The sequence below is a fragment of the Podarcis erhardii genome (assembly GCF_964252035.2).
Source record: "Podarcis erhardii genome assembly, chromosome: 17".
Taxonomy (NCBI): Eukaryota; Metazoa; Chordata; class Lepidosauria; order Squamata; family Lacertidae; genus Podarcis; species Podarcis erhardii.
Window position 1 is genome coordinate 34,286,690 of NC_138515.1, and position 22,722 is coordinate 34,309,411.

The 22,722-nt window shown below is 44.2% G+C and overlaps 1 protein-coding gene across 11 annotated transcripts in view; it reads left to right on the plus strand.

Annotated features, from left to right (window-relative positions):
• ADGRL3 (adhesion G protein-coupled receptor L3) overlaps positions 1-22,722 on the plus strand; it is a 555,597-nt gene that overhangs the window by 221,454 nt on the left and 311,421 nt on the right. For all 11 annotated transcript variants that reach the window (XM_081844774.1, XM_081844780.1, XM_081844782.1 and 8 more), the window contains exon 4: positions 12,648-12,861. In XM_081844774.1, coding sequence (XP_081700900.1) covers positions 12,648-12,861 — 214 coding nt within the window. The remainder of the gene's footprint in view (positions 1-12,647; positions 12,862-22,722) is intronic.

Here is a 22,722-nt window from a genome sequence, read left to right on the forward strand (position 1 = left end):
ATTCTATGATTCTGTGTGTTGTGCCTGGCTTTTCACCTTACAGCTGCCTCAAGTCCAATGCTGACATTCTTATTATTAGAAAAATGGTCTCATGATGCTGGTGGAACTTCTGCCACCATTGTATCATCTAGCTTTCACATTGGGCTTCACAGACAAGGCCTCTTTCCTTGTTTCTTTTGTTGTCCCCTATCTCCCTTGTCATCCAACATCTTGGGAGTCCATTCAGGATCTCTGAACAGCCAAGGCATAAACTAGCCTGTGTTCATGTATCCAGAATATTCACTTATGCATAAGGACATAAGAAGTGACTTGTAAAATCAGACCAAAATCCACTTAGTCAAACATTCATTGCAAGAAGCTCAGCACTAGAAGATCAAGCAGATTTTGACCAGTGGTCAACCGAAGGCCCGCACTCTGCCTTCTCCTGTCCTCCCCTACTATAGTAGGAGATTTAAAAATATACAGTGTTCTCTCCACATGGTCTCTTGTGGCAGATGCCTCCAGGCATGTACTGTATTCATCTGTCTGGAATAAAAGGGCTTCCTCAATTCTCAAGGACTTTTAAGGACATTTGTTTGCTTACATTATTTATAGGTCACAGGATAAACAGTTGTTTTTCCTCTTGTTTTTGTAAGGGTCAAGGAACAAGTTAGTAGTCAGGACCAAATAATAACCAAGGAAGGCTCACCTGGAACAGAAAGTCCTTTATAGTCTTTTCTGCCCAGAGGGAGGCAGTGTTAGTTCAGGCCCAGAAGTTGAGTGGTTCACCAGGACTTAAGTGATTCACCAGTAGATCCTAACCGGACAGGACATTGTTGGCTATTCTGGATTCTGCAAGGCTATTACAATATCATTTACTACAATTTTAGGAGGAGATAATGAAATGGGAGCACAGAATTTTTCCAGGCACCTCTATAGTTTCAAGGGAGATACTACAGCATCAAAATACTGGTTCAGCTCAAAGCAGTGGTACCTCGGGTTACAGACGCTTCAGGTTACAGACGCTTCAGGTTACAGACGCTTCAGGTTACAGACTCCACTAACCCAGAATTAGTACCTCTGGTTAAGAACTTTTCTTCATGATGAGAACAGAAATCACACGACGGCGGCAGCAGGAGGCCCCATTAGCTAAAGTGGTACCTCAGGTTAAGAACAGTTTCAGGTTAAGAATGAACCTCTGGAACGAATTAAGTTCTTAACCAAAGGTACCACTGTACTGACTGTGAACACCTCTGTGCTGTCTGAATTAATTTGTTTGCTCACACCTAATTCATTACCAATTCCAAATAATGGCTTCAGGACCTTCACAGCTCCACTGAAAAAAGCATTGAAAGAAGAAACAGAGTTGGTTGTCATCATTTGGGGGGGGGGGGACACTGAACTACAAAACTCCAGATGATCTCCCCCAGCAGTTAAATAGATGTTAAATAGCATTGGGGTGGGGGGAGGATGAGAGAGAACTCTGAGAGATAGCATAGGTTCATGGCAAACATGAGTCCCCTGACACCACCTTCTGAAACTGATCCTTCTGGGAGTATTGGAGCCACCATAATACTATGTTCTCAAGTTGCTTCCTGACAAAGTGGTGAATAGTATTGGAAGTCACTGAGAGGTCCATTTCACTGAACCAGCAGGGATATGCTCCCCATGTCCAATTCCTGGTTTAAGTAATCCTCCAAGGCAGGTTGAAAGGATTCCGGATTAATACATCTGTTTTTGTCTATTCTATTCTATTCTATTCTATTCTATTCTATTCTATTCTATTCTATTCTATTCTATTCTATTCTATTCATTTTACTTATTAAATTTGCATACTCTCCTTCATCCGTAGATCTCAGGGCCGTTCACAGCATAAAAATACAAGATAAAACCACAAAATACATACTAAAAGCAAGAAGAAGAAAAAAACAAAGCAATAAACCCACCTCCCCCTTAATCCAAAAGAACCTGGAACTGAGGCCACCACATGTTCAAGAACCTTGCTCCCAAACAGAAAGTTAAGATACTGGCCATAATTTTTCCAAAACTGGTTGGGAGTGCTCTTCTCCAATCTGCTTTCCACTCTGACAAAGTGCATTAAACCAAAAACTCATCATTTCATAGGTCTCGAGAGCACAAACTAGATCTTTCTTACTAGAAAGTCGGAGGCTTTGTTTATTCCTTTCCCACTTAGTGCTGTGTCAAAAAAATGCCATCAACACTTTCTCCTGGTGGCTGCAGGAGATAATTGGCTTGATATACAAGGACCCCCTTGGCGTCACAGCACATGCCTTGAGATCGGGCAGCTGCCACGGTGGCATTTAGGGCTTGTTTTTCTCTCTGCGAGTTCCAAATAATGCAGCAACTTGGTTCATACTTTTGAAATTTCTACGTATTAAGGGAAATAAATCCTGTGTTCTCCAAAGGAGGAATGAGGGCGTTCAGGTACCCTTTGGGATCTATCAGAGCAGTTTAATGAGGAGCCGAGTTGGAATACAGGCTGTTCTCCCACCTCTTTTGTTTTGTGGGAGCAGTTTGTCCTTCTGGGTGATAAGCATTTGTGAAGAGGCCGATAGGCTTTCTTGCTTGGAGTAATCTTCTTTTCCGCTCCTCTTCTGATTTTTTTTGCTTCTTATCTTTCCTCTCTCTGCCTGTGCCAGCAATGTTGGCAAGTTACTGTTCTTGTTGGCTGTTATTTTCCTTGAAATTCCTTGGTTCTGCTTCCTGGTGAGATGGAAGGGGATATCTCACATGACATCTAAATGTTCTATTTCTTTCTTAAGAACAGGAATATGTGGTATATAAAACAGTCTGCTTCCCTTTTACCCAGATAGGGGTACCTCCATATCCTAAAATAGTTGATATAGGCAAGTATTGATTAACTTCTGTTCTGGGCATTTAAATAAAAAAATCTCATTGATTTGAAATTTACTTGTGTTCATGCGTCAATCTTCCCACCCCCACTTTCTTCCAGCAAAGAAAGATCCTTGTGTTTCCATAGGAGCTTCCTCTTTCCACAAAGACTTGCTATGTATTATATTTATTAATAATTCCTATTCTTATTTGCATTTATATCCACCATTTTCCCCCGAGGAGCTCAAAGTGGTGTACATGGTTCTCCCTCATCTCATTTAACCCCAACAACAACTATCCTGTGAGGTAGGCTAGGCTGAGAGGCAGTTACTGTCATGGCTGAGTGAGGATTTGAACCCTGGTCTTGCAGGTCACCATCCAACATTCTTAAACACTGTACAGTACAGTCATACCTCATCTTACGTCCGCTTCATGTTACGTTCTTTCAGGCTACGTCCCATGGCGACCTGGAAGTACCGGAAAGGGCTACTTCCGGGTTTCGCCGCATGCGCAGATGTGCAAAATTGTTGGTTTGCAAGCCCCCTCCATGGAGGCTGGCCCCTCTCACTGTCCTTGGAGCTTGCTTACCGGTAACCTCCTCTGGCTGATATCCAGACAGACCAGGGAGATTTTGATAGGCGACATTTTCCCAAGCATGGGCAAAATGCACAACCCCTCCCTCCTGCTTCCGCAGGGGAAAGAAAACAAGTCAGAAATCTATGTACATGGTGTTTATTTCTGACATTACAGCACTAGAGAAAAACACGTCCTTTCAGTTCAGTTCTTCCTGCAAGTCTGACAAACTTCCTGAACATGCGCACACAGAAGGTTTCAAGTTATACTCTTCACAAAGACTTATCCAGCCTGTGAATGTCCTGGGAAAATCTTCTTTCCCACAGATAAGCGCATCATGTGGTGTCAACAATCTGGCTGTCTGCAGCGGTGATGTTTCCATATACTGACAAAAATGACGTCACACACATGCGCAGAGGCGGTGAATCGAAACCCACATGTGCGCAGACGCGCCGCTGCAGGTTGCGTTGTTTTCATGTTGCGAATGGGCCTCTGGAATGGATCCCGTTTGCAACCAGAGGTACCACTGTATATGCATTGGACAGTACAATTCTATACATGTCAACTCAGAAATAAGGTTACTCCAAGACTAGATTACTGCAATGCGCTCTGTGTGGGTCTTCCCTTGTGCTTTGATCCTAAAGGTGGAGTTGGTGCAGACTGCTGCAGCATGATTGCTAAGAGGAGAGAGACCCTATCAACATATAACACCTCTACTCGGAGACCTGTGGTGCTTGCAAGTTTGCTACCAGGCAAAGTTCATGGTGTTACTATTAATATATAAAGCCCTTAGCAGCTTGGCACCAGTTTACCTGCAAGATTGCCTCGCCCCATAGAAGTCCACCTGACTGTTTCAGCTTGCAGATGCCACATAATACCCGTTCTGCATTTGTAAGAAATTGATCTTTTACTGTGGCAGCACCAGCATTTTGGAACTCACTGCTTATTGACATCAGGCCTGCTAAAATCGTTTTTATTTAGGCAAGACTAAAATTAGAATGCGGGACGCGGGTGGCGCTGAGGGTTAAACCACAGAGCCTAGGGCTTGCCGATCAGAAGGTCGGCGGTTCGAATCCCCGTGATGGGTTGAGCTCCCGTTGCTCGGCCCCTGCTCCTGCCAACCTAGCAGTTCGAAAGCACGTCAAAGTGCAAGTAGATCAATAGGTACTGCTCCGGCGGGAAGGTAAACGGCGTTTCCGTGCGCTGCTCCGGTTTGCCAGAAGTGGCTTAGTCCTGCTGGCCACATGATCCGGAAGCTGTACACCGGCTCCCTTGGCCAGTAAAGCGAGATGAGCGCCGCAACCCCAGAGTCGGTCACGACTGGACCTAACAGTCAGGGGTCCCTTTATCTTTACCTAAAATTAGAATGTTGACATGTGTAATGGCTGCTTGCCACAATAAATTGAACTGAACTGAAGTGTCATGTGTTTTAATCTGCTTTTTAGCTTATTGTTCATTTTAATTATTTTTGAATGTTTTTAACTGGGTGTTGTTGTTTTTTACTGATTATTTTATTGTTTTATTCCTTTTGTAAACTGCTTTGAAGACAGAACACAAATAACATACTACTTGTTGCTTAACCCACCTCGTAGTAATTCCAGTGATAGATCACTTTTTGGCAATCATGGCAGAGAGTTCACCTGCCTTGCTTTCATATAATATGATTCAAACTATTCGTTATCCTTAAATAACTAAAAGGGAGAAAATGTGCAACCTGCTCAAATATTTGTAATTCACCCTCAAAGCGTGCATTTCACCTTCTTTGATTGTTCTAGAAAAGTTTGAGATGATTTGGAGAAACAGAGGAATAGAAGAATATTGTTTCTTTATGGTTATACCTAAGCTTTGTCATCACTGGAAACATATGGCGATTGTGAAATTACCCTGGCTGCCCTTTCCCTTCCTGTGGGAGGGAGGGATGAGGCAACCAGATGATTGTGTGAAACAAGCCAATGGTTTTATATTTAAACACATTTTATATTTCAACAAATTTGCTTTACTGCCTAGGAATAATGAACCCAAACCCATAATGCTCTTAAGAGCATTTGACTTAGTTCCATGCAATTACAAATCTCAACCTACAGGTATGTTCCAACGTGTTCTATTGCAGGTATCAGGCAGGGAAAGGAAAAATTCAAAGGCCACTTAACAGTGCTCTAGTTGTTTGAAAAGCCGATAAAAGTTTTAGTATATAGAATTTATGTATAATTTATGAATTTGTGGAATATTTAGGAACATTGCGTTGGCATTTGGGAGCAGTGAAAGGTGTGTAAGTAAACGCACCAGTCCCGTCTTTCCAGCTGTTCTGAACAAGTTGAAATAATGGTCTTCCTTCATACGTGGGTTTCTCTTATCATTGGCCCTTTGTGTGTGCTTGAAGTGCTCTCATAAAACCTTGCTGAGAAATCTTTCCCCAAGGAAACAGTAGAGGAATATAATTTTCATTTTAGAGCACATTTGTTACCCTCCAGCTTCTTCCTGAAGTGAAACTCAACTGGTTTTTTTATCAGTTGAGAATACTTTCAAATTAAAGCTGCTTTAGCCATTGATTTAGGACCAATTCATAGGTTACTCTTTGTGTATGGAATTTATCCTTGTGTACCAAAAAAGAGGAACCCCCGATCCCTTTGTATAAACAGTAAAAGAACTGCCATGTGAGGCTTGAGATGAGCAGCACAAACCTGCGTGTTCTTGCTCATTGTGAGATCAGCATCCATATTTGTTCAGTCGTGCCTGCCCCATTCATGTATAAAGCGGAAATCAGGAAGGCTATGTCTGGAGCAATCCAGAAGTAATTGCACCATTCAAGTTGGAATTAATTCTTAATTAGCAGGCGCACGATCTGCGCAGACTTGGTGGGCTGCCAGGCCTAATGAGCACAGCAGCTCATCCCTGGTAGGTCTTACCCCATGGATCATTTGCCAAGACTGGAAGTCCCCGCCTCCCACAGCTGTCTGAAGTTCTCTCCTCTACAGGGTTTTCCCCTAGCAATTGGAGACTGGGCCTCCGAGCAGCCAACCTTTCCTGTTCCATTTTTCTGTCTCTTATGGTTTGGGGAGTGGAGCTTGTCGCAGCAGGAGGGGGAGACACCAGTGACTCTTCACCATCTTGACTCATCTCTGCCTCTTGGCCTCCCTCATAGTACTCTCCAGCTTCAACATCTTCATCTGATTCTGGGCTGCTGTCTGCCACAGGCTCTCCCCGCTGAAGAGACTGCTGCTGCCCTTGGTCTCTGAGCCCCAAAGAAAGGCACCATTTGCCTGCGGAGCTTGAAGGCAGGGCTGCTGCAACAAACAGCTGTGCAAGCCTTGAGGAGGCAGAGACGCAAGAGGGCATCTGAGGAAGGAGGGAAGGAAAGGGGGACAGAGGCCAATGTTGCCCGTGGCACCCCTGGCCACCATTCAAGGCACCCCAGGGTGCCACGGCACACTGGTTGAAAACCACTGTACTAAAGAATCGAAGGAGTTTGTTTTTGTATGGTACTCATGCAGCCCAAATTCTATATGCTAAAAATGGTGGGAGGGGGCAGTTCCCATGAAAGAGGAGTGTCAGTCGAAAGTATGCAGAATTAGCAAGTCTAACCAGTAGAATTAGAGACCAAGATGAAACAGCCTTGAAAGAAGATTGGAAAATGTTTGTAGATTATATGAAGAATTATTGTAAACAGGTTAAATCGCTAGTAGGTTTCGAGTAAATTCAGCAGTAAACGGATATTGAGAATAAAATGAGAAAAAGAAGCTATGGATTGATTATAATACACAGCAGCAATTGGTAGTCAGTGAAACCATGGAAGGGTGGAAGGGAAGTCAATGGTTAACGTATTGCTTATTATCAGCGTGTGAGTAACTGTATTGTTGGGAAATTACAATTTATTTATTTTTAAATGGAACTGGGGGTGTGCACACCAGAAAATACTCTGGCCCAGCTCAAGTCACACAAAGGCATTATTCTTCAGGAGCTCAGAAAAGTCCATCATGATCCTAGTAAGATGGGTTCACAAAGTTATGTGTGCCAGTAACTCCCGGTTATCCACTCAGCCTTCCGCTATTCATGAGGCGTCTGAGAAAGCCCATGGCGCACAGTCCATAAGAAGAAGAGCAATTACACAGCATCGTGTAATTACACACCTTTTCCTGCTCAAATGGTCATGAAAGAAGGAATGTGGCTCTTCAAGTGTTCGTGGTTACTATCTAGAGATCTGTAGGTGAGTCTTGCCCACAACAACAGTGTCTTTTAACTCCTCCAAATACGTACATGCTGATAAACACCCGCTACCATTTCAAGCCCTCCTTGGATGGTTGTCACAAAACACAGATGGCCATTGGCTGCCCTGAAGAGTAATCCAGATTGCCAGAACAGCTGGCATATAACCAGAGCTTCTAGAATCCAGCCAAAACAACAGATATCAGTGTAATGGTTCATTTTGCCACGTCTCTGGCAACCAATAAGAGTTATCTGGGTGACTGGACACAGTATTCCATTTGGAAGGGGGAGTGGAGGTGGTCACCAAAGAGCTCTGCTGGCAATTCAGCTTGTCTATTCATTGCTGCACTAATGTACAATAAGGCGTCCAAGGGTTCTCTAATGCCGCTCCAAAGCTTTATAGCGTGGCTTTAGATGTTGGCTGCTTGTCACAGAACCTGGTAGACAATGCCAACTGGATATAGTTATGGGACTGAAGCAGAATCGGAATTAATTTGTGTGTGTCACCAGTGATTATGTATTAATTTATTCATTTAGACTCTCTTGACCCTAAATCTCTCAATATTGCCTAACATTTCTCAACCTTTCAATTTTAATTTAATCTGGGGAAAGCATCTCGCATGACGCAACCTGGTATTTATTAATTGTTATAATTTAAACTGCATATTACAATGGCCGTAAAAGAAATCTATACTCACAACCCTTGCAGATGAAACACCTCTTTTAGATTATCATTGGAAAGCATCAGGGAAGGTCATTCTGTTTTCTTATTTTTCAATTAAAAAAAAAAACCACTTGTTTAGGTCCACACAACTCCCCTCCCCATTTTAACCTGTTATTATTGCCCTTGTAGTCAGATGTGGCAGATCTTTGAAATACAAAGCCAGTGGACAGGACCAACATGCTTTCATCTTCATAAGTATACACTCAAACACTTTCAGCATGTTTTCGTAAGCTTTGCCTCTGTCATCTCTTACAGTGTAGGCGTCTACAGTGGAATGTGTAAAGAGCATCTAATAATTAATGTAACATGAATGGCTCTGTGAGGTCATGCACACAGGAACACATTAGTCTTTGGTCTAAAGAAAAAGTGTACATTATTCAGCGTGTTAACTACGGTTGGCAACTTTTGATTTTTAAAAAAAATGTTGATCCTTTCGCAGAGCCAGAAATAGATCAGGACGTAGCAAGCCACAGACTCCAGTGGGAGCACAGCTAATAGCAAAAGCCTTTTCGTTGCTTCTGTGGTGTAATGGCTCTGGGATCCTACTCTCCATCTTCAGGGCACAAGGACTTCCATTTCGAGGAAGCATTGGTGTGGCAAAATGCATGCCCCTCAGAGCCAGTCCTGGACATCGCCACTGCTCCACAAGCCTGTATTGTCACCGTCTCTCCAGCCTGATGTTCTATAAAACCATTGCTGAAGCTTGAGCCTTGGTCCCTAGGAGTCTCCACCTTGAACTCCCCACAAAGCCAATCCCTTGGTTCTGAGCCTTCTTCCCTTGGGGGTTCCCCAGCTGGAACCCCCCAAGACTCTTCTACATCCAGCCAGTCTGGTGTGCGTGACTTTACTGTGAGAGTCTGCTATAGACCTCCAAGCTAGACTGAAGACTTGGATGGAGCCTTGCCTAGAGCATTTTACCAAACATTCTGAAATGACATACAGTAGTCATGGGAGATTTCAACTACCCTGATCTGTTGGCACTCAAACTCACCTACGCGCAACCCCATTCACAACCAGTTGCCCAGAAGGAGGCAACTCACCCTCATCACACCTTAGAGCTGCCCCAGCAGGGTGGGCCCACTGCCTTCAGATAGATAGGTGCTCCCTCCCATGGAAACCAGCTCCAACTGTGCAAAGATCTTCTTCATAGGTGGAGCTAGCTTGCCAAACCAGGCCCTGCCAATAGGCTGCTGTTCTCCAGGCATATCTCGCAGCCAGCAATAGCCCTGCTACTGCTGCCTGAGCACATAACCAGAGCACATGTAGCACATCAACCCTTGGACTGGGACGTTTCCAGCATCTATTTTAGTGTAGTCTATATACATCTTATTTAGCATGCATTCTTCTTCTTTTTGGTGATCGCTCATAGCTAAGTAAGATTGTCTTCCATGAAAATGGTCTTAACAGTGAGTTCTTAAGTGACTGTGGAGGCCAATTCTGGATCCACACATCCTTCCACAGTGGATGTGTGGACAGGAGTTGATCATGGTGAGGGTTTGCCAAACGTGCCTTCTTCTTAGCGTGCTTCTCCCTTTCGTCCTGAGTTTGAGCGTCTTCAAAGTCCATGACACCTTTGGTAAAGGCTGTTCTTCAATTGCAGCATTCACAGGCCGGTGTATCCCAATTGTCAGTGTTTATACTACATATTTTTAAAGATTTGCCTTGAGAGAGTCTTTAAACCTCTTTTGCTGACAATCAGCATTACACTTTCCGTTTTTAAGTTCGGAATAGAATAGTTGCTTTGGAAGATGATAATCAGGCATCCGCACAACATGACCAGTCCAACAAAGCTGAAGAATCATTGCTTCAACACGGGGGATCTTTGCTTCTTCCAGTACACTGGCATTAGTTTGCCTGTCTTCCCAAGTGATATGTAAAAAAATTTGGAGACACCATTGAGGGAATCTTTTGAGGAGTTGGAGATGGCATTTGCATTAAGTACCATCTGGATTGTAGCTTTCTTTTTAGTTCTGCTGAAAGGATGTTTTAAAGTTTTCCTTGCCCCTGTAGGTCTGGAACTTTTTTTCCACTCAACTAGGCCTGCTGGTCCCTTAAGTAAACTGCCAGCTGTGTTTCACAGTGCCAGCCTAGTATTACCCACTTACCCAGGGGGCACCTCCTTCATGTCACCAGTTTTCAGACTGACTGCCCACAAAACACTAGGAAAGTTCAAGTGATTTATATCTTAAACACTTCAGAATGGTCAAGTGTGGAAGATCATCTGTTCCATTTGGCAGGAATCATCCTCTCAAAGAGGTCAGCCATGGCTGCAAATTGCATCCAATTCTGGCAGAGAGAGAAAATGGTTATAAGGGGTTGTTGTTTTTTTCATTTTCTTTTGAAAAATAAACTCCTCTGCACAAAATGTCTGCATTTTGGCAGGCTTCAGCCGCCTTAGAGGTTCCCTTTTGCCTGAAAAGAAAGCACCCGCTTCTGTGAAAATTAAAGTTATAGCCGTTTTTAGATTCCCTGTTATAGTCAGTGGGGAGCAAGCAAAACTTAACAGATTCTAACAGATCTGATTCGGACGCAAATAAAATGTTAAGTTGGAAAGGCTCAAAGTAGATGTAAAACAAGATCAGGTTTCTTCCCAATGCTACACAAAAGAGGTCAATCTGTGGTTGCCCCCACCCCAATAAATAACACACAGAGGTTTGTATTATGAAGATAATGTGTTCCCTCTCTACAGTATCAGTTGCAAAGTTCTCTTTTCCTCTTGCTCAGCAGTAAGACTACACAAAATTGTTGCTATTGTGGCTAAAATCCAGGATCATTCTGCCATCTGCCACCTCTGTTTGTGTGAGAGATTTTTCTCCGACCAGGGAGGAGGGAGACTCCAACTGTGTTGCTTGGCTGTGTTGCTCACCCAATAAGGAGTCTAGGAACGACTGGGGGGTGGAGCTTGCATGCCTTGTGCTGATCAAATCAGCCGCGTTGCCTGGGGACTCGCCTTTGCTCAGCGCTTCCCAGCGGAGAGATGACGGTGGTTTTCCTTGCTGCATCCCCTTTGCCGGGTTGCTGCGCTGTGGGAACCACCGCTTGAGGCTTCATTTGGCTGCTGGCTGGGCTTTCTGCCTTTGGCTTGGAGGGGCTCAGAAGTTGAACATACCTGTGCCCTGAAAATCCCTTATTTTGGCTGCTGATCCCTTATTTTCGAAGCTGCTGGTCCCTTATTTTCAAATCTGTAAGTTGATAGCTATGCTATCGGGAAGCCCAGGTGAGCAAACAGAAGAGATCCACAGGTCAAATACAGGACTCGTAGAAGAATAGAAAATAAACACAAAAAAGGCTGAAGTGAAATACTGGACTCATAGGAAGTAATGGAAGGAGAGTGGTCCAATATACCTCATCCAGAAGAAAATTTCAAATAAGAAAAGGGTGTTGTAAGTTTGCACTACAAAAGTTGTAACTGCTGTTTCAGGCCAAACCAGTTTGGAGCAGCATTAACTTTCTAGGGACACCTGCAGTCATTTGCAATGTTTTGCTTTCACTTTGCTTGTTTTTTCAGAGGTATGTGACAATTTATTATTATCACTACTGCTGGTACTGCTATAAGAAAAAGGGATGTTTACTCCAGTGCTCTTGGTGTCGGCAGAGTGTTAAATGTTTTCCGTATCCTGTTTTAAGGACTGACTTGGGATAGAACAGACCCCAGTTATCTTAGGTGTTTGGTAGCTTCACAGACCATTCATTTCAAGAGGGAGAAAATTGGATCCTTAATACAGTGGTACCTCGGGTTACATACGCTTCAGGTTACACACTCCGCTAACCCAGAAATAGTGCTTCAGGTTAAGAACTTTGCTTCAGGATGAGAACAGAAATCGTGCTCCGGTGGCGCGGAGGCAGCAGGAGGCACCATTAGCTAAAGTGGTGCTTCAGGTTAAGAACAGTTTCAGGTTAAGAACGGACCTCCAGAACGAATTAAGTACTTAACCCGAGGTACCACTGTAACTTAGTAAGTTAAGTGCATTTCATTTTTAAAAATCTGAAAAGGGCGGCATTTCAAACCCCACAGGGCAGCTGACCTCACAGTTCTCGTGGCGTTTGGAGTGGGTCTGGTTTGCAAAAAATATATTAAAAAATTTACATACATTTTAAACAACTTTGGGGTTTCACGTCAACACTATTAGCACTGTGTGTGTTTAAAATCCACTGGGGAGGTGGGGGGGGGAGAGATTTCCAGTTCTGCAAGCAGTTTAGAAAAATGACTCTGCACATTTAAAACTTTCCCCACAAAACTCTACATAAGTCCATGTTATGAAACAAAATCCCTGACTCTGCATGCTAAACATAGAGCTTTTTCTCCTGTCTACAGCTTTCAGCCGTGCCCCTGTTCCGATGGCAGTGGTCCGAAGGGAACTCTCCTGTGAAAGCTACCCAATTGAACTGCGCTGTCCAGGAACAGATGTCATCATGATTGAAAGTGCCAACTATGGCAGGACGGATGATAAAATCTGCGACTCTGATCCTGCTCAGATGGAGAATATCCGCTGTTATCTGCCAGATGCCTATAAGATTATGACTCAAAGGTAGGTGTTTGACATTCTTGCGCGACAGATTTTGTCTTAATCTTGCTTGCTATTTATGAACTTCTGTGTTTGTATGAGGCTGTATAGGCTCTTGAAATGTCTGTCTTGGAGAGACTCAAATCATTCCGCGAAATGGCTGCTTCCAGAGGCCAAATATTTGTTGCACAGCAACCCTGCGGCCATTACTTTGAACCCCTGTTTGATATTAAACCCTCCACCCTGGTTTCTTGAACACATCAATTTCCCTTACTCTGCTTACCTCCGTGCTTTCCCTCTCCCTCCAGCACACGGTCTTGCCCCTAAACTTTGATCTGAGGCTTCCTATGACAATAACCTGATCAGGAAATTGTGAATTACTGCTCATTAACTTCAGGTGTGTCTTGAATGCATTAGGGAGCCAGTGTGGTGTAGTGGTTAAGAGCGGCAGTCTCGTAATCTGGGGAACCGGGTTCGCTTCCCTGCTCCTCCAGATGCAGCTGCTGGGTGACCTTGGGCCAGTCACACTTCTCTGAAGTCTCTCAGCCCCACTCACTTCACAGAGTGCTTGTTGTGGGGGAGGAAGGGAAAGGAGATTGTTAGCCGCTTTGAGACTCCTTAAAGCGGGATATCAAATCCAAACTCTTCTTCTTCTTCTTCTTCATAGACTGACCTCCCACGAGAGGTTGTTGACTCTCCTTCCTTGGAGGTTTTTAAGCAGAGGTTGGATGGCCATCTGTCATGGATGCTTTAGCTGAGATTCCTCCATTGCAGGGGGTTGGACTCCATGATCCTTGGGGTCCCTTCCAATTCTTAAGATTCTATGATTCTTGACACCTGGTCCACCACACCTGTAGCCTTTCAGTGTTCTCCAAACTGGGACCCCTAAATAACCCTTCATATTTCTACAGCTTTTTTTTGTGTTCTCTCAGCAATTGTTACAACCGTCCCCTTAAGATCAGGTGGATGCAGCGGTTGTCAACCTGTGGGTCCCCAGATGTTGTTGGACTACAACTCCCATCATCCCTGAACTCTGACGGGAGTTGTAGTTCAACAACATCTGGGGACCCACAGGTTGAGAAAGGCTGGAGCCTTAAGGTCACCAAGTGAGTTCATGCCAGGGTCCAAATTCAAACTAAGAATATCCAGATTCATAACTTACCTTTAGCACTGTGACAATTTCTCCCCACCAACAGAGGACCTACTATTTTCAACAACCACATCTGGCTCATCTTCCTCTCTTCCCTTCTCCTTTCTTTTTTTAAAATAATAATTGAAAAAAACCGGAACCAAAACCTATACCCATATCATTCTGCTGGTGCAACCCATCTTAGATCAGGACGTGAGCCTGATGTGTAGGACTCCTCCCACCAGTTGAAGATCAATGCACTTACATCTTGCTAAACATTCGTTAGATTTGTATCCTCAGTGTTAGAAATCCCTCAGGCACCATACACATTTTGCAACTGGTGTGGGTCAAACTGCACCCACATGGAGATCTCTGGATGCCAGGTGGACAACTGACATCTCCATCTGGCTGGCCCCTCCAGTTTTCTTATCAGGTAAGCAGAATAGCTTATTTATCTCCCACCTTTTTCTCCAAGACGTACATGGCTCGCCCCCCTTCTTAGTTAATCCCTACAACTGTGAGATAGGGCAAGAGGCTATGACTGGCCCAAGCTCACCCAGTGAGCTTCATAACTGAGTGGGGATTTGAACCCTCAACTCCCAGGTCCTAGCCTGACACTCTGACCACTAGACCACACTGGCTTCTTAGAGAACTTCTGCTGTGGGGCAAGTATATAAATTAAGTAGTAAAAAATATGGGGAAAGCAATATGAAGGGTCTGAAACATTTTCCTTCAAACTTGAAATTTGTTTTATTCTTGATTGTTTTATTTGATGTTTCAATGTCTTGTAAACTCCTTTGATTTTTTAAGTATTTGTTGTCGTTTAGTCGTGTCCGACTCTTCATAACCCCGTGGACCAGAGCACGCTAGGCACTTTTTAAGTGTGTGTGTGTGTGTGTGTGTGTGTGTGTGTATAGCAGTATAGAAATGAAGTTAATAATAATTAATACATTTCATTGGAAAAAATGGTGCTCACATTGTGACAACTGCAACCTAGGTTTAAGGTGCCATTTGGTGATTAGCTTATATATCTGTGTTTCTAACACTGGGTATCCTTTATGCAATTCCGAAATACCTAGCTCCTCCCAACTTGAACAAACTTAATTGTATGTAAAATATAAACTCAGTACATACAGACACACAAGCAAACAAACACATGGTGCATGGGAGAATGCAAACATGAAAATGTGATTCTTGAATACGGCTGATTATTCAAAAGTGACATTGATATGATTCATCTGTTAAATGTTTGCTGAATCTTGACTAATTTTTGTTTGCAAAGGAAGTAGAACTTTAAAAGACTGTCATTGTTTTATTTCTAAATTTCTGGTTGTTTACATTTGTGGTAAAAACCAAAACAAGATGCACTTTTCATCGGTTTATTTGTAATCCCCATTAATTTCAGTGGTGGGACCATTTAAATACTAGGCTAACCTTCATCCCAGAATAATCATTTTATAGCTGAGCCTCTGCGAGATTTATTATAATGGGAAATGATGGCGTGCTGTAACCAGAGAGTCTTTGGCCTTGTGGTTTACATCTCTAATTTTTGTACTGTATACAAAGTTGCTTTCTGTGGACATTTCAGCTGTGGGATTATTTATCTGTCATTTGTTAATCACTTAGCTGGAATGCAGGATTTCTGCATTTCAAAAAAAAAAAAAAAAGTATTTGGCTTATCTGGGAACATCAAGTTCTTTGGGAAACAAATGATAATAAAAACAAGCCTGGGTTGAAGGAGGGGATTTGTGTAAGCGCACATAGACCTGTGCAGCCTCGCACCTGTGATGTGTTTAGATTTTTCTAATGCCTGAGCAGAGCTTCTGTGTGACCATGGTTAAGTCAACAAAGGGTACTTTGAAAACCCAGTATATCTAGGGAAACAAGAACTTTGGGATTGGGTGCCTATAGCGCTGTAGTCTAAACAACTAAGTCTCTTCGGTTTGCCAATCAGAAGGTTGGCGGTTCGAATCCCCGTGACGGGGTGAGCTCCCGTTGCTCTTTCCCAGCTCCTGCCAACCTAGCAGTTCAAAAACACACCAGTGCAAGTAGATAAATAGGTACCGCTACAGCAGAAAGGTAAACGGCATGTCCATGTGCTCTGGTTTCCGTCACGGTGTCCTGTTGCTCCAGAAGTGGTTTAGTCATGTTGGCCACATGACCCAGAAAGCTTGTCTGTGGACAAACGCCAGCAACTCCCAGACTGCAACACCCAGCAGCCCACAGGCACCCATGCTGCTTGGGTGCTGATGTGCATTGCAGTTCAAAACATCTGGAGGGCCCCAACTTGGCAAAGGCCGCATTAATTTATACAAATGGTGTCTCCGTGTGACAATTGTCCCAGTATGTTTTCTTGCATGGAGCAAGCATCAATGATAAACTGGCCCTGAAATGATATGCATATTTTCTCAATGGGTGCCTGGTTTCTAATAGTGTGTGGGGCATGGAAATCGCCATCTGATTCACCTGCAGGTGCTAATCGATGAACACATGTGCGTGAACAATCTTTGAATGACCATAGTTCTTCCCGGCTTATGCATGGTTTGGGGTTTAGGCTTTCAGGATTGGACCTCACTATTGGTTGACGAGAAAATAGAGTGTGTGAAACAATACAGTAATAAGCTTCATTTTATTGTAGTATCATGTGTTAACACCTTGCAAGATGTTACATTTAATGTTGGCATCACTCCAAAACACTGATTGAGTTTTATCGAGTCTGATTTCTTGGCGTGGAATCAGTGGTGACCAAAGCCATAATAAATTGATATTAGACTGAAAACCAAATCCATGCCTCAGTGGAGAAGCTTTACCTGGTGGTGAAACCCCAGAACAGGGAGCTCCACAGTCTTGGAGCTGCCACGCAGAAAGCCCTTTCACTTGTCCTCACCAATGTCTGCTTAATGGCAAACACAGAAGGGCCTTTGCAGTTGACTCTAGGGATGGGCAAAATGGTCTAGGGGAAAGCAGCTCTTAAAAGCATTCTAGCCCTGAACTTCTTCGAATGTTTGGAAACAAATCATTGGCCTAGATGTGTGGAGCACTCACAAGCTCCCTCCAACTTTTGATGGCAATTTGTACCCACTGAAGTTTCCAGATGCTGTTATTGAGTGGCCTGTCAGGCTTGGGACTGAACTTCATGATAGGATAGATAAAAGGAGACTTGGAGGAGATATGATCGCCATCGTCCAATGTTGAAAGGGCTTTCACATGGAGGATGGAGCAAGCTTGTTTTCTCCTGCTCTGGAGGGTACCAATGGCTTCAAGTTACAAGAAAAGAGATTCTGACCAAACATCAAGAAGACCTTTCTGACGGTAAGAGCTATTAGATAGTGGAACAGACTCCCTCAGGAGATGGTGGGCTCTCCTTCCTAGGAGATTTTAAAGCAGAGGTTGGATGGCCATCTGTCATGGGTGCTTTAGTTGAGAGACCTGAAGGAGCGTCTCCACCCCATCGTTCAGTCTTTTTCAATTATACAAATAACATAATTAAAAACACCCTATTATGCCTAGGTTCTGTTGTCTTAAGTCCCTTGTTCAAGTCTCCTCACTTTATACTAGCACACATTTGAAGGACGCAAATCACGTGCAACCCTGGCTGGATCTGCCCTTTTCAGGGATGAATGCATCCAAAGTTATCCAACAGATCTTACCAAGTTTTTCATTAGTTATGACCCACTTATAGTTTCACTAAACGCCTTTGGCGGTGTTGGACGGTTTTACAAATACTCCTTATAATCCATTAGTGGGGAGTGTATAGTTGAAGATGTTTATCATTATTTGCTTCTCTGTTTACAAGGAGGTCAGATGGAAATATTTGGAGCAACTCCTCAGGCATCTTTTAATGGGCAAATTGGCAAAAATTGAATTCTTGTTAGCTAATACTGAAAGTAACCTTGCTTTTTCAGTGGTATTTGTATGATGAAATTTCAAATCAGTAATTATGTTGGATTGTTTTAGTGATTATTTTAAAAAAATATGTGTGTATTGTGCACGTGCACATATGTGTGTGTGTGTGTATTGCCACCATTTTGTTGTAATGTGGTTTAAGGGAATCAAAGAACTGAATGATTGTCCCAGTTTGATTACACATAAACTTGATTGCACTTACTTTTATTAAAATATTTCTAGCACATATTTTGGGAGAGTGCCCATCCAAGGTGCCTTCCAGCAATAAAAATTGCAAAAATGGGAAATAAAATAATATAAAATCTAAAACCATCGGATTCACAAACACAAGTAAAAACCATTAAGACATAGACAGCAGTGACAGCAGTGCAATTCTGGGCTGCATCAATAGGAGTATAGCATCTAGATCAAGGGAAGTAATAGTGCCACTGTATTCTGCTCTGGTCAGACCTCACCTGGAGTACTGTGTCCAGTTCTGGGCACCACAGTTCAAGAAGGACACTGACAAACTGGAACAGGTCCAGAGGAGGGCAACCAAAATGGTCAAAGGCCTGGAAACGATGCCTTATGAAGAACGGCTAAGGGAGCTGGGCATGTTTAGCCTGGAGAAGAGGAGGTTAAGGGGTGATATGATATGAAACCTTAGGAAGAACTTCCTGACAGTAAGAGCTGTTTGACAGTGGAATTTGCTGCCAAGGAGTGTGGTGGAGTCTCCTTCTTTGGAGGTCTTTAAGCAGAGGCTTGACAACCATATGTCAGGAGTGCTCTGATGGTTTTTCCTGCTTGGCAGGGGGTTGGACTCGATGGCCCTTGTGGTCTCTTCCAACTCTATGATTCTATGATTCTATTCTATGATTCTATGACTACAGTGGTACCTCGGGTTACATACGCTTCAGGTTACAGACGCTTCAGGATACAGACTCCGCTAACCCAGAAATAGTACCTCGGGTTAAGAACTTTGCTTCAGGATGAGAACAGAAATCGTGCGGCGGTGGCGCGGCAGCAGCGGGAGGCCCCATTAGCTAAAGTGGTGCTTCAGGTTAAGAACAGTTTCAGGTTAAGAATGGATCCCTGGAACGAATTAAGTACGTAACCAGAGTTATCACTGTTTCTGTTCTCATCCTGAAGCAAAGTTCTTAACCTGAAGCACTATTTCAGGGTTAGCGGAGTCTGTAACCTGAGTTACCACTATATACTGTTAAGTTGTGGGTGAACATATCAGATGATACAGCGATTCTTCAAACAGCTCTTGTTTATTCACAGGCCAGAACAGAACTGAACTGAAGGGCTCAGCTAGCCTGCTTATATAGAGCTCCAGTACAACGTAACTGTAACAACTTTCTGTAACTCTCCAATCACTGAACGTCACTTTCGATCCCTTATTTGCATATGTGGACCTGAGTGAAAACTATCTACAGTATCCCCCTGCTGGCCCAGGGTGAGAACTTCAGTACATAACATATACCATCCAACGGGGCTGCCCTAGGATGTTTTTCCACTTCAGGCAAAACTGAAGATACCACCAGCTTTGCCGCAACGGCTGCCTCCTCTGTTGCCTGTTCTGCATGGTGGTGTGTGCCCAAAGGAAGCCTTCCGCCTGAGGCAACTGTTTCACGTCACTTCATAGGTAGGCTGGCCCTGCCAGCCCAAGCTGATCAAGTGTACTCCTGACTACCAATGCCATGAGGGCTTCCCTAGTGCTGAGTCCAGGAGAATTCTGAAACTGAATATTTGGTCTTTCAAGGGGGGGGGGGGGCCCACCCCAAATTGACCCAGTGGTAAATCTCCTTCCAGAGCCAAGGATTTCGCACCTTGCAGCACCTCTGCCTTGATTTAAGCTCCGTTTATTTGCCCACATCTATTCCAGAACCTAGGGACGCGGGTGGCGCTGTGGGTTAAACCACAGAGCCTAGGACTTGCCGATCAGAAGGTCAGCGGTTCTAATCCCCGCGACGGGGTGAGTTCCCGTTGCTCGGTCCTAGCTCCTGCCCACCTAGCAGTTCAAATGCACACCAAAGTGCAAGTAGATAAATAGGTACCGCTCCGGCGGGAAGGTAAGCGGCGTTTCCGTGTGCTGCTCTGGTTCGCCAGAAGCGGCTTAGTCCTGCTGGCCACATGACCCGGAAGCTGTACGCTGGCTCCCTCGGCCAATAAAGCGAGATGAGCGCCACAACCCCAGAGTCGGTCATGACCGGACCTAATCGTTAGGGGTCCCTTTACCTTTACCTTTTATTCCAGAACTTACTCCACGTATTGTCTTAGGATTTCAGCTGCCTCCCTGAGACCAAAAGATAGAAAAAGAGATAGAATTGTGATGACACTGCAACTCAGTCCTTGGTGTACCGTCCCTCCCCCCCAGCAGTTTCACGCAGAACGATGCTGAAACGTGTTGTTTGCAAAAAAGGCCCCACCACTAATCTGGAGCTTTTCTGAAGGCTTTTTCCCCTCCCTCTCCATTACTCAGAGGTGATTCTGCAAACCCCACACATTCCCCCTGCAGCTGGCTTCTGTTTTGCAGTATCTGATTAAGCAGTTTCTCAGATTAAGGAACAAAATCCCAAACCCCTGACCCCCATCATTGTGTGAGTTCACGTCACCTTCCCTCTGTGCGGAAGAAGCACCAAAGCTGCTCCTGTCATTGTTTCTGCGGCGCATCTGAGGCTTGTTGAACACAGTGATGGTTAATTAATACCTGTGGAGGAACACTTCAGATGAGAAAGAGTTGTCACTGACACTTTTATTCTGCCGCCTGAGAGAAGTGTGTTGCATTTCTTTAATCAGCCTGACATGGGTGGGTGCAGGAGCCCAGAGCAAGTGTTTCTTTTAAGTGCCGGGTAAAGGCCAAAATGTGCCGAAAACCAGAGCTGGGGACTCTTCAGAAAAGTAGCCTGGCAAAGGTGGGGTGAGGGGTGGAATACTTTCTTGGCTCTAACCGAGAGTAGCTAAGTGAGAGCCATTTACTGTCCAGGTCAGCATTGCAATTAGCCCCTTTGCTCGGACAGAATAATAATTTCTTAGAGGTGTATAACTGGCCAGACCAGCAGCACCGTGATTCTGCAAACAAGTATGTCACGGGATGTGTTGGTAAATGACTTCCTGCTGGTGAACATTTTTATCTTACCTGTGAATGTGCCTACAATTTTAAGTCTTCTTTACGCGGATAATTGGGATGCATTAATTTAATACTTTTTAACCTCACACTGCCTCTAAATTGTTCAAGGCACCATGCAGCAACCGTATCCCAGTCGTTCCCTCCCCGATTCACAGAAGCTCTCTGAGACAGTGCCAAGAGATAATCCCGTAGCAATAGTTGGGCAATACTTTTATTAGGGCCAACTAGAAGTAAGCTTTCAGGTTCATCAAGCTGAATGTTCTGCAAATAAAATTTAAAAAAAAATTGGCGGGGAGGGGATTCTAAAGATGGAAAAGCCAAAACCTGCAAATTATAATAGTCTTAAAATGGATCGGGAGACTTAATAGTTTAGGCTGTGCTTGGTGCAAATAAATCTTGGGTGGTCTGTTTTGGAAAGTACCGAACGCAGCCGTGCAAGAAAGTGATCATAGAATTGTAGGAATGTTACAGTCTACCACCTAATTATGGGACTTTGCCTATAGGGGAATGAACATGCATTCCAACCACTGGATTAAGCTACCTAATTTGCCTTCAATTGACTTTTGCACCACCTGAAATTAATCTGTAGCATTAACAGAAAAGACTGTGCTTTTCTTTATTTCTGCTCACAGGGGAACCCAGTGTTCATTTAGTGCTAGAAGCAGAGCCAAGTAGCTGCTCATGTTTATATTTTCAAAGGAAGACTAAACACCTTTCTTGCAGCAAGCAAACTTGAATCTGAGTAAACTGCACAACACATTCTATTTTAAAACAATTGCAGTCTGCAGACCTGGCCTTTTCATCTTCACCCCCCTCTCCCATTCTTTAATATTCAGTGTTATTAAGATTTCTGATTGACTCAAAAGCTGCCTCACTCCTTTGTGACTTTTGTTGAGGAAGAAGGTCTGAAGGTGGCTTCTAAGTGCACAGTACACAGAGGCAGACCCTCCAAGGGCCCCTGTCTTCCAGGGGCAGTTCCAGATTTACAGAATTTGATCCCAGAATCTCCCACTTTTCCTTAGGTAAAGGTAAAGGGACCCCTGACCATTAGGTCCAGTCGTGGCCGACTCTGGGGTTGTGGCGCTCATCTCACTTTACTGGCTGAGGGAGTTGGCGTTTGCAGACAGCTTCCGGGTCATGTGGCCAGCATGACTAAGCCACTTCTGGCGAACCAGAGCAGCGCACAGAAACGCCGTTTACCCTCCTGCCGGAGCGGTACCTATTTATATACTTGCACTTTGACGTGCTTTCAAACTGCTAGGTTGGCAGGAGCAGAGACCGAGCAACGGGAGCTCACCCCGTCGCAGGGATTCGGACCGCTGACCTTCTGATCGGCAAGTCCTAGGCTCTGTGGCGTCCCTCACTTTTCCATAGGACATCCCTATTTTCATCAGAGAAATGTTGGAGGGTATAGAGTTAATATCACTACTATTATTTACTAAATTTGTATATACAGTCATACCTTGGGTTGAATGTGCTTCAGGTTGAGTGCTTTCGGGTTGCGTTCCGCGGCAACCTGGAAGTAACGGAGCATGTTATTTCTGGGTTTCGCCGCACGCACAGACGTTCAAAATGAAGTCATGCATGGAAGCGGCAAAACGCGACCTGCGCACGCGCAGATGCGCCGTTACGTCTTACGTTCTATTCAGGATGCGAACGGTGCTCTGGAACGGATCCTGTTTGCATCCCGAGGTACCACTGTACCGCCCTATAGCTGCAGGTCTCAGTTATCCGACCC